We start from the raw sequence: 12644 nt of genomic DNA, 5'->3' as shown, positions 1-12644 counted from the left end.
GCAGGAGGATGGCCTGAGCCCGAGTTTGAGGTTGCTGTGAGCCATGATACCACTGCACTCTAGCCTGGGCAAAAAAGTGAGACCCTGTCTCAACAACAATAAACCAAAACAACAACAAAAGAAATATTGCAAAAAGTACCAAAATGTGACACGGAGACACTAAGTCAGCACATGCTCTTGGAAAAATGGTGCCGGGAGACTTCCTTGACATAGGGTTGCCACAAACCTTGGATGTGTAAAACATCACAGTATCTGTGAAGCACAATGAAACAAGGTGTGCCTGGACTGGGAGATGACAATCTGCAGCTGGTGACTGCACGGTGACCTTTCCTAACAAGACTTCATGGAACCCACGGTGTGCCAGACACTGGGCAAGGCCAGGGACACCGGAAGAGCTTCCGGCTGGCGGGAAGGCAAAGCGTTCGCAGCAACCACCTCCTAAGAGAAGCGTTTGATCATCAGGCGAGTGGCCCTAAAACCAGGGCCTAAATCAATCATTGTGCACCAGGAAGCCTGGAGGATGTGGCAGGTTCAGGTAGGGAGGGGAGGCAGCTAAGGAGAGGCAGCAGCCGGCAGGTATTCTTCAGATGAGAGGGCTTGGCAGGAACAAAGAGGACATGTACAGCAACGTCGCAGGTGCTAGCGGAGAACACATGAATAATTCAATGACCCAATGCGGGGAGCACTGTTGTGCGTGGCGAGGCCTGTAGACCAGGGCAGGCGTGTTTCCCACTGTGCGCGGCTGCAGTTGATGGGTGGGGGCCACAGGGGAGCCCCCTCCGGCCTGACCCCACCAGCTCCGCTCAGCGAGGAGCCCGTCCCCCACAGCACAGGCCAAGCGGGCCAACCCTGCTGTCAACCTGCCATGCTCTTCTCTGTGCACCTCCCTGACGGTCAGCCTCTTTCTTTGAGCCTCTAGAAGTCTAGAGTCTTAGTTTTAAGAGCCAGGAAGTCACTGAGCCTAATCCTTTATTTGACAGATGGGGGAGAGGAGCCTGAGAGGTTAGTGGCCTGCCGGTATCTGAGAGCCAGACAGACAGAACAGTGAAGCCGGGCGCTTCCGCCCCAGCCCGGGCTCTCTCCACTCGGCTGGGCTTCCTCCCGCTCTGCAGACACGCAGGCCCAGTGACACCTGGGCAAGAACTCCAAGACCAAGACAAAAACGTGGCCCCGTCCACATTGCTGCCATGAGCACGAAGTATAGTAACTGCTGCCCAGAGAGCTTTGGAGAACTTTTTATTGTTTAAAAATTGTAATTGAAGCTTCAAAAAACATACAACCCAACATGTCCCAATTCCATGCCCTCCTCCCTAGAGAGCAGCACAAGGCTACTACCACCCGCCTGCCGCCCACGCCACCAGCCAGGACCCTGCCCTGGGGGGGCCACCTGCCCGCCCTCCTGCCCGCTTGTGCTAAGTCACTGGCTGGGGAGGGGCCCCGGGTGAGGTGGGGGTGGCCGGCTCCCAGCACCCCTCACCCCCTGCAGTCTGTGAGCTGTGTGTGTGGGAAAAGGGGGCCAGTTCCTTGGGCAGGGGACCCCCAAGGGGGAAAGAGAAAGAGCCGGTCCCCACTCACCCCACCCCTCCCCAGCCCCCTAGCTCAAGGGAAGCTGTCGTCGTCATCTTCCGCCATCTCCTTGGCAAACTCCAAGTCTTGCTGCTCTCGCTCACGCCGCTCCTGCGGAGAGAGGTGCTGTGAGGCCAAAGCTTCGGGGCAGCTCCCCACCCTTCCAGACACCCCCCCTGCCCTTTCTGCGTGCCAGTCTGACCTTTCGGCCCTGCCCGGGACGCAGGCTTACCTCTGCCGACTCCAGGTCCTTGTTGTAGGATTTCGGAGGGAACCGCATGGCCTGGAGCACCGCAGAGAGAGGAGCAGGTGAAGGAGGGCAGGAAGCGGAGCACCCCTCGCTCCCCGACTGCCACACAGCGACAGGGAACAAGACGGGCCACTCTCCAATCTAGGCCAGTGGGGAGCTCGGCCCAGAAAGGACCTGTTACAATACCCTGTGGTACATGCTAAGAGGAGAATTAGAATTTGGAGGAGTAAATGAGCAACCCTCTCCGGTGGGCAGGGAGGAGGAAGAGGAGGAACGCACTGCCTGTGGGAACGGGGAGAGGCCTTCCAGGCGGAGGATGCCACACGTGAGAGGCCTGGCCTGGGGACGGTGGGGCTGGTTGAGGGGGTGGGGGGCAGTAGGGGAGGGGAGGCGAGATCAGACATAACGGACCAAATGGCCTTGTGTGTCATGCTGAGTATGGCTTTGCTGGATTAAGCAAGGCCGAGATATCCCTGGTTTCCTGGGACAAAGAGACTGGAAAAAAATACGGCAACCAAGGAGTAACAGCATCAAACTCGGTGCCCGACAGAGGCCAAGGGCTTAATAACCTTTTGTGGAGCCAGATATCAGCCCATTTTACACAAATTAGACTTCATTACGTGCCCCAATACAGTGATTTCATTTAATCTTACCAACCCTGCGAAGCAGGCAGGACAGGTAATCCCTCACCGTCAGCTCCACAGACAGAGAAACAGAGGCTCAGGGAAGTTAAATGACTCAAATTTGGAGACAGATCTAGAACCTTGCACCCTGAATCCCCGTCTGGTCCTCCCTGGTGACCACATCCCTTAAAAGCGCTAGGAGTGCCCACCCAAGCAACTGGCTGTGGACCCTTGCCAAGGCCCTTCCCCTCTGTAGCCTGTGCCCTGCCGCTCCATGACTCTACACAGATGGCTGGGAACTGGGCCACGAAGCCGGCTGGCCTTCGCTGAGGCGGCCGTGGTGTGGGGCAGGGGCGTCTCACCTTGACGGACATGTTGTGGATGTCCAGGCAGAAGGAGATGCGCTGGTGGAAGGCCAGCTGGGGCTCTCGGGTGGAATAGATGTCGATCATCTCCTTGGACTGGACGTAGCCCTTCTCGTGGTTGATGCTGGCCTCAATGACGCCATCCCGGATGGCCTGCAAAGCCCCAAAGGCAGGGAGGGTCGCCAAAAAACCATCTTCTAAGTCTGAGAACATCACGTCCCATCCTATTCCTCTGTCCTCACGCTCAGACACTCACATGCGCTCTCGTTCTCTCTCTGGCTACTTACTGGCTTCACGGCAAACGACTGGCACTCCCTAAAGGACTGCGCCACTGCTTTACCTATTTCCCTCCGTGGCCAATCTCCTCCCACTGCCACCGCCTGAAATTGGCAGGACAGTGACAACCTGGCCACTGTGGTTCCTGAACCAGCCCCACCTTGGCAACGATGAACTCTGCATCTTCGGGGCTATCCAGCTGTAGTTTCTGGGCGATGTCGGCCAGGGAGATTCGGGAGTAGGAGAGGCTGATCATGCGTACACCTGGGAGAGGAAGGCGCAGTGCGGTGGGCAGGGCGGGCACAGACGCCTCGCCCGCCCACTTTCACCCGCAACGCTGGCCCTGGCCCCTGGAGAAGCCCAGCCTGGCTCCAGGTCCTCCAACGGCCCCCCCAGACCCTGATCCACACCTGTCTTAATGACATTGTGTCGCAGTCGGATAATCAGGGTGTAGGTCCCATCTGCTTGAAACTTCTCCCCAAACTGATCCAGGACCTGGTTGAACTTGGCTAGGTTTCCCGTCCTGACAGCTGCAGAGGGACAGGAGAGGATTGGATAATGCAAACGGGCACAGGTCCCAGAGGCCCCAGTGGAAGGGGTCTGGCAGGCGTGGGGGCTGGGGACGGCCTTACCTTGGGTGAGGAGGAAGTAGGGCATGAGCGAGCGCTTGAGGGAGGGCTGACGGAACTGCAGCCGGTCGGGGATCTCCCCCAGCAACAGCTCCACCACGATGAGAAGCTTGTGCACCTGGACAGCGACGCCGGAACACAGCGGGCGGGGAGCCCCACCGGTGGAAGAAGAAAACGAAATGGGGCGTCAACTCAGTGAGACGCACTGGGAGATGGAAAGGCAGCACCGTGTTTAGGCCCAGAGAGAGGAGCCCCCTGAAAACCCGTGCTGGCATGGAATCAAAGCTCTGCCTTTAAGGCCGGGCGTGGTGGCTCACGCCTGTAATCCCAGCACTCTGGGAGGCCTCGAGGCGGGAGGATCGCTCAAGGTCAGGAGTTTGAGACCAGCCTGAGCAAGAGCGAGACCCCGTCTCTACTAAAAAAATAGAAAAAAATTATATGGACAGCTAAAAATATATATACAGAAAAATTAGCCGGGCGTGGTGGTGCATGCCTGTAGTCCCATCTACTCGGGAGGCTGAGGCAGGAGGATCGCTTGAGCCCAGGAGTTTGAGGTTGCTGTGAGCTAGGCTGACGCCACGGCACTCTAGTCCAGGCAACAGAGCGAGACTCTGTCTCAAAAAAAAAAGGAAAACAAATCTGTCTTTCTCTGAACTTCTGAACAGAAACAAAATGAGGTGTGTGAGAGAGACCTGAGTGTGGTGGTGACTTCGTGAGTGTGCGAGACCCGGAGGGTGAGAGTGAGGCCGTGAGTGAGAAGGGAGACTGTTTGTGTATGTGTGTGTGTGAAAAAAATTAAAAAAAGAAAAAAAAATGAATTTTCCACTGCACTGACCTAATCATGACACATGTTCCTCCCATTCCCTGTCAAGGGCACCACGGAGGTGGATGTTGTATTAAGGCAGGAGCAGAGCTTTGTAGTTGGGAAGATTGGGTCCAAATTCTGGCTGGGCTCTGTGATTTTACATAGGCCCTCAAGCTTTCTGAATCAACAAAGAGAATTCTTTATCTATTTCTTCAAAATATTATCTCTAATCATCACAGCTCACTGTAACCTCAAACTCCTGGGATCAAGTGATCCTCCTGCCTCAGCCTTCTGAGTAGCCGGGACTATAGGCATGCGCCACCATGGCTGACTAAGTTTTCTACTTTTTGTAGAGACGGGGGTCTCACTTTTGCTCAGGCTGGTCTCGAACTCCTGGCCTCAAGCAATCTTCCCACCTAGACCTCCCAAAGTGCCAGGATTCTAGGCATGAGACACTGTGCCCGGCCAGAAATACCATTTCTGATCCTTCTTTCCTGTCCCTCACAGTGTCTAACACCAACGTCAACACTCAAAAAAATACTTGGTGCCTGACAGTTCCTAGGTGGCCAAGGTTTATCTGCACTCGAGCCAGTCAGCTGTATGGAGATTTTCTGGGTTCCTTGGCCCCAGACAGCACTGCTCCTAAATGGGCATGTGAGGGACCGGTAAGAGCCTGGGGTTTATCAACACGATCCAGGCCCACACCTGGAATACCTGTCAGGAGTGCAGGGAATCAGGACACTCTGAACACACCTGCCAGAGGAGCAGGTAATGCCTGCTTCATGTGGTCTGGAAAATGATGCGCACAGACACACACCTGAAGCAACCTTTTGGATAAGGAAGACGAAGGATGCCTTCCTGGGCCCCTTGTACAGGGAAAGACTGGAGTGGTACCAGACAGTAAGAGGCGATGGGATGGTGGTAACCGTGGCTCACCGTCTGTTTGAAGCCGACAGCTGTGTGCTGAGGGGCCTTGCGAAGGGCATTGGTCATTGTTCTCCGGGCCTCTGAGTACTCCAGCTGGATGGCTTTGATGCGCCCTGGGTGTGGAGGAAAGGAGAGTGGGTCAAGAGGGTGGCATCAGCCATAGCAAACCAGAGTGCCAAATGGGCCTCCCATGCATCACCCCTAGAAAATCTGCACCAAGTGAGCCTGAGCCACCTTCTGACTGTGGGCTGGGCCCTCTGCTCACCTGTGTAGTAGAGGTACCTTGCCCACTCATTGTTGTTGGCCTGCTCAGGGAACACGGACTTGGACACCAGCTTCTCGGCCTGGTCGTACAAGCTGTAGTGTAGGTAATTCCGCAGCAGGAGGTTCAGCAGGGTGGCCTGCCCGTCTGCGTCATGCCGCAGGGTGGCTGTCCGGAGCCGAGCGTGCAAGAAGCTGCAAGGAGGAAAGGAAAGAGGATGTCAGAGGCTTCAAATTACAACTCTTTGAACTGCCTTTGAGTCTTCATTCACTCTCAAGCTTGGCCTCAAAAATGTGATACAAATTACTTTCCTGGTTATTTACTGAATAGTCAACTACTGACTGCCCACCGTGGGAAACACTATTCTACATGCACAAAAAGGACAAAACCCTGTGCTCGGGGAACTCAGTGGAGAAGACAGGCAACGATCATGATGAAGTATACCATGTGGCATGACAGAAGGTGGCAGGGCCGTGAAGGAGTCAGGGTAAGTGTGACGAGGAACGCAGGAGGTGAGAGAGATGGGGCTGTGCATCTCAACAGCTGGGTCACCACGGGACTTGCTAAGGAGGGAACAGTCCCGCGAAGGCTGACGGAGGCAGCGAGATGGTGCTCTCGGCAGGGGGAGAGCCAGAGCCAAGGCTCTGAGGAAGAGTGCGCCCGGCACACCCGAGGAAGAGCAGGAGGCCGGGGGGCTGACAGGAGCCAGCCGGGGGAAGCAGGAGGTGAAGCCAGGGAGGCTGTAACAGGGCAGAGTGTGTTGGGCCTTAAAAGCCATCATGAGGACTTTGGCTTTTCCTTGAGAGAAAGGAGGAGCTACTGCAGGTTCTGAGGAAAGAAGTAAAGTGTTTTCCAGCCTGTCCCTCCACCCCTAACCCACTGGTCAGTCCTCCCCTGATGTGGGGTGAAGGGAACAGTCTGGGGGACAGTTCCTAATAGCCCAACAGTTAGCCATTTGTCATCTAGAATTGGTCTCTCTCCGGAACCCCTTGCACGGCTCAGGGCATGTTAGCCATGACCCCTATTTTTGCTGGGCACCTCACATCTGCCAGCTCACCGCCCTCCGCAGGCTCACTGCTCCGTGGTAGTGACTCATCAAGTCTCTGACCCCAAGGGCCGCCAGTGAGCCCCTTGGCCCCCTGTACCTGCGCACCACATCCAGCTTGTCCAGGAACTCATAGACCCGGGCGTGATAGTAGTAACACTTTGCAGCCACAAGGTCCAGGGCCCGGCGGTTCTGAGTACTGATCTTCTGCATCAGGTCGTCAGAGATTTTCTGTGCCTGGGGAGGAAGCCGAGAGGCCATCAATGGCAGTTCCTCCCAAGGTTACGCATGGAGTTCTCATATGCCAGCAGTTCCCCTCCTAGGTCTACCTCCAAGAGTACTGAAACATACATTCACATAAAAGTTTGTATATGACAAAAAATCTAAAAAAAAGGAAAAACAAAACTAAAAAAACCTTGTACACAAACGTTCACAGGAGCATTATTTATAATAACCAAAAAGTAGAAACAACCCAAGTGTTCCCCAACTGATAAATGGATAAACAAAATGTGGTTATATCCAGGATGGATCATCATTCAACTATGAAAAGAAATGAAGTGCTGATACATGCTACAACACGGATACACCTTAAAAACATTATGCTAAGTGAAAGAGCCAGGCTGCGTGCAATGGCTCATGCCTATAATCCCAGCACTTTGGGAGGCTGAGGTGGGAGGATCACTTAAAGCCAGGAATTCTGTGACCAGCCTGGGCAAGAGTGAGACCTCATCTCTACAAAAAAATAGAAAAAATTAGCCAGGTGTGGTGGCATGCACCTCTACATAGTCCCAGCTACTCAGGAGGCTGAGGCAGGAGGATCGCTTGAGCCTGGGAGTTTGAGGTTGCCGTGAGCTATGATGACACCATGGCACTGTAGCCTGGGCAACAAAGAGAGACTGTCTCAAAAAAAAAAAAAAAAAAGGTAATGCTAACAACAATCTTATAAGGTAGGCATTGTCATCCTCATTTTACGTATGAGAATATGGGAAAAATTAATTTGCCTAGGGTATAGTTGGGATTGGAACCCAGGTCTTTGTCTTCAAATCCCCCACTTCCCCCAAAAGAATCTACAACAACAGTATCACAGCACAGGCAGGTACAGAATGAGCACTGCCAGCCCGTTCCCACAGCACCCGGAGCAGGAGGGGAGGGGCCTTCCGAAGAGTCTGGGGGACGGCTCTTAGGAACCCAGTGATTATCTCCACTTCCTCACCAGGGACAATCTCCCCTGCAAACCCCTTGTACTGCTTGGGGCTCATTAATCGCTCGCAGCTCGCACTGCATCCTGGATACCTCTTTGTAGCGCTTGCTGTTCATCAGAAAGATGACCATGAGGAGCTGGAGATAGGCTTCGACCTCAGGCAGGAGGGGTGCCGATGCCGCTTTTCCTGTGCGGGGCCGGAACTGTAAATCGGCTTCTGTGTCCATGGGCTAGGAGAGGACAGAAGTTACCATGGAAAAGCTCAGTAATCAACCAAGAATGTATTGAGCACCCACTGTGTATTTCAACATATATTTATTGAGTGTCTACTATGTGCCAATATTTTGCTAGGTGCTGGGGATACAAACATAAAGACACAGTCTTTCCCAAAGAAGTCAAGGAGGCTGGCAATATGATAATACAACAAAGTATTACAGGAGTGTAACAGTCTCCTTTACAGAATCTAGCGGGGATATAAAGGGTGACGTAAGGAACCCACAGTCAAGGAGCCCACAATCTAAGTAGAGAGATTAAATCACCACACCAGACAAATACTCATTTGTCACTGGGCAAATGAGTATTAAAATGGGCTGCTTTGGCTTCACTCTTTGTGCTACGGTAGTAAGACAGGTCTTCAGGATGGGGAATAATTCTATCCTGGGGTCTGAAACCAAGCATGCAGCCTTTAAGTTGGCCCAACCCACTCACCTCTTCCAGGAAGGGGAGCAAGAAGTCTCGAGTGGCATTGTTTGAGGTGAAGAAGCCATGCACAGCTTTATACAGAACATAGTGGTTGAGGCGGCGTGAAGTGGAAGGCAGCATCCGCAGGGCCCGCAGCACGAATCTCGGCTCCTTGCCCGAAACGGCCTTCTCCAGCTGTTTCACATGCTCCTTGATGTCTGCAGAGGACCGGAGGAGACAAAACCGATGTTACTTCCCACTCGTCCTAGTGCCCCACCACCTTAGGCAAGCAGATCTGTGGAGCCTCTCACAAAGGGACAATATGTGGCCAGTCATCTCTTTTGCCCTAATGGGGTTAAGCAATATTTACAGATTCCACACCTTGATTTTTAAAAACATAATCAAGAGGCAAGGAAAAATATAGCTGGGGTGGGGGATGGGGTAGAGGCTGACCGAGGAAGAAAAGAATAAATAAAAAACAAAAGAAATAGGTGGAGATTTATCAGATCTCAAAATAGGAAAAGACTTTCTAAATGTAAACAATGGGAGAAATCACATACTCAAACAAAAGATTGATGAACTTGACTTCTGGATAATTGCATAAACAAAAGAAAAATATTTGCAACAAATGTGATCAAAGATTCACATTTTCATTCTACAAAGAACGTGTATAAATGGTTAAGAGAAACTATATTGCTGTAATTTCAAAATAAAAATGGACATGAACAGACATACATAGAAGAGGAAAGATAAACAGCTAATAGGCCGGGCATGGTGGCTCATTCCTGTAATCTGGGAGGCTCAGGCAGGAGGATCACTTGAGCTCAGGAGTTCGAGACCAGCCTGAGCAAAAGTGAGACCCCTGTCTCTACTAAAAATAGAAAAAATTAGCCAGACAACTAAAAATAGAAAAAATTAGCTGGGTGTTCATTTTTATCTTTTATAACAATAAAAAAATAGCTACTAGACAAACAGTATATTTCAGTAGTACTTGAATAATTGCAAGTGGAAACATTTTTCAACTACCAAATTAGCAATATTTAAAAAATTACAGAATACAGTGAAAAGTACATTTGTTCTGGTATAATGTAAATCAGCATAGTTTTTCTGGACAATATCTATCAAAAACCTTAAGAATGTTCATCTTTTTTGAGCCAGGCATATAAATTCTGGGAATCTACACTAAAGAAATAATAATACAAGTAGAGTAAAAAACTTGGGCACAAAGTTGCAAAGCTACTTGTCACAAGAAAAAACTAGAAACAGTTTAGATGTCTACCAACAAGGGAATGCTATCAGTTGGTTGTTTCTTAGTCACTTTTGTTTACTCAGCACTTAGCACACAGTGTCTGCGCCACATTAGTGATATAATAATAACAGCAGCTGATATTTATGGAAGGTTTACTATGTGTTCACCATGTGCTACACACAGTTCTAAGCATTTTAATGTTTACAACAACCCAATAAAGTAGGTACTATCACTCTCATTCATACAGATGAGGAAACTAATTCCAGAGCCTGTACTCTTAACTACTATATTAAGTATTCAATAAAAGTTTCTGAAATAAATTGAATGCTGATTATATTTATGGATATGTTAAATGAAAATACACAAAATTCAAAATCATCTGTATTTTGGTACACTCTGATACAAACTGCATCAATTACACGAGAGCAGCTCAAATATTCATAGGAACAAAAATAAGCCATGATTTTTTTCCCTGCTACTTCTGACCTCTCATACTTTACAAAATTGCTACAATGAATGTGACTTACTTTATAATAAGAAATTGAAGTGTTCGTAATAAACATACCCAGTAGGTAATGTTAAGTGGCACCTTTGCCACTGGCTATTACTATTGGTAAAAGGTTATCGCTAGAGGTAAAAGGATCTCTGTTAGATACTGATCCTGTTGCTCAACTTTAGAGTATGAACTGATGCAGTCAACACTATCACATTATCAAAAGCACCATCTAGGAGCATAACTTTGCTTATCTCAATGTTTTTGAGCTAGTTTCTCACGCAGTTAAGTAAAAAGAAAACCCAGTAAGTAGGCCAGGTGCAGTGGCTCACACCTGTAATCCTAGCACTCTGGGAGGCTGAGGCGGGAGAATTGCTTGAGCTCAGGAAGTTCAAGTCCAGCCTGAGGAAGAGTGAGACCCTGTCTCTACTAAAAATAGAAAAAATTAGCGGGGCATCTTGGCATACACCTGTAGTCCTGGCGACTCGGGAGGCTGAGGCAGGAGGATCACTTGAGCCCAGGAGTTTGAGGTTGCTGTGAGCTACGAGGACCCCACTGCACTCTACCCAGGGCAACAGAGTAAGATTTTGCCTCAAAAAACAAAAAATCACCACCAAAAAACTCAATAAGTAGTTTGGTTCCACTTGATCCAGAACCAGGAAAACAGAACCAGGATCACAGTGGGAAGGTCTCACTTTACCCACTTCAATTGTAGACAGGATGCTCTAAGTGGGAAAAGCCAAAGGTGAGTATTGAACTCAAAGATGACACCTAAAAAGTTTAAGTGTGTGTTTAAACCCTCTAGAAACAGAGTAGGAGTAGGAACCTGAAGGAAGAGGAAAAGAGCAATGGGATCATTTGGACACTTCAATTAGATAAATTATGAAACAAGATACTGGGTCGAAATGGTTCTTTTAGGGGAGTTTGCTTAAAGGCAGTTAGGACCATAGAAACCTTTTGTACACTCTTAAAACTCAGGGGCCAGTAGTCTGTGTCATCCCGGTCCTCTTCACAAACATAAACACAAACACTGCTTTCCTAAAGAATCAATCATATACACTGGGGGTGCTAGAATCAGTGGGGTGGGATGCAAATGGAGATCAGAGGGGAGGGCTTAGAAGACTGAGTCCCCAGGCCCACTAAGACCTAGATCTAAATACAACCCCAGATCGGGGAGCGGGGGGATGTGAGGGGAGTAGTTCCCGGGCTGGAGACGGGAGTGTCAGGGTAGAGGGGGCAGGCATCTAGGGGTGATCCCAAGGAACTGCGGGGGGAGGCGGGGAGGAGGCTGCGCTGGGGTCCCAAGGAGAAGCTGTCACCCGTGATCGTGGCACGTCTCCGGCCCAGGCTACCCTACCCTCCAAGGTGACAGTGTCCAGCTCTCGCTGGGAGTGCTCAGCCGCTGCCGCCGCCGTCTTGCCGTCTGCCTCCCCCGTGGATCCGCCACCCGCCGCCGCCTCCTCTTTCATCTCCACATCCTGGGGGGCCGGGGGCGGTGGTGGTTCTTGTTCCCCTCCGCCGGGCGGCGGCTTCGTCTTGTCCGCGCCGCGGCGCCGCGCCGAGCCCTCCTGCTTCATGGCGCCCGGGGTCGCGGCCTAGACCAGGGGCCGAGGCCGGGGCCTCGCGTGAACCCTCGCGCCCGGGACCAGGAACCGAGCCGGGCCTGCACACGAGCGCGGGCTACCGTCAGGCCGCACGATGACGGAGCAGCTGCAAACCCCTTCCCAGCGCTGGGCTTTCTGGGTAACGCCAGGCCCGGCGGGCCGATGGCCGACTCAACAAAGGGGAGAGAAATCAACAGCCGAGGTACAGAATGGAGGCGGATCTTCGAGGAAGGAGCGGGGAGGAGCCTGTATGGGTTTGTGGGACTTTCTTTCGAGTACTTAAGCGTGTTGATTTTCTTTTATGTTCCTCTGGGGTGCATTTCTGTGGATGTCCACGAGAGGTCCCCTCAGGCTCCAACCTGGGTTACAATGGACTCTAGGAGCACCCCGACCGGCGTGGAGTTGGTACCGCCTATCCGAGCGCCGGGCGAGATGACGTCATGAGTTGCCGGGCGGGTTTTGCCCCCAAGCTCGCTCAGTTTGCCCTGGGCCTGGGTCGCCTTCCAGATCCGCTCGGCAGGTGCTCAACGGCCGCCCGGTGCATCCGGCGCCTGGGAAGGAAAGAAGGCTGCGAAGGAGGGACGTGGAGCTAGGGGCTGTTGGGCTTAAATTAATAAACTGAACTGGAGAGTAGGAAAAATCCTATGGGATCCAGACTTCTTTGTCAG

General features: G+C 51.5%; 1 protein-coding gene across 1 annotated transcript; it reads right to left on the bottom strand.

The window, feature by feature from the left end:
- Nucleotides 1-1222: 1222 nt before the first annotated feature.
- PSMD3 (proteasome 26S subunit, non-ATPase 3) lies at nt 1223-12114 on the bottom strand. The gene is made up of 12 exons (XM_069482484.1): nt 11730-12114; nt 8658-8848; nt 8042-8179; nt 6849-6985; nt 5707-5897; nt 5451-5554; nt 3713-3827; nt 3491-3610; nt 3241-3344; nt 2802-2957; nt 1799-1849; nt 1223-1677 (listed from the first exon to the last, which is right to left on the bottom strand). The coding sequence occupies exons 1-12, from the start codon at nt 11947-11949 to the stop codon at nt 1600-1602; spliced, it is 1605 nt and encodes a 534-aa protein (XP_069338585.1). The 5' UTR covers nt 11950-12114; the 3' UTR covers nt 1223-1599.
- Nucleotides 12115-12644: the final 530 nt, after the last annotated feature.

The sequence above is a fragment of the Eulemur rufifrons genome, chromosome 9 (assembly GCF_041146395.1).
Source record: "Eulemur rufifrons isolate Redbay chromosome 9, OSU_ERuf_1, whole genome shotgun sequence".
NCBI lineage: Eukaryota > Metazoa > Chordata > Mammalia > Primates > Lemuridae > Eulemur > Eulemur rufifrons.
This window is presented reverse-complemented; position numbering and strand designations above follow the sequence as displayed.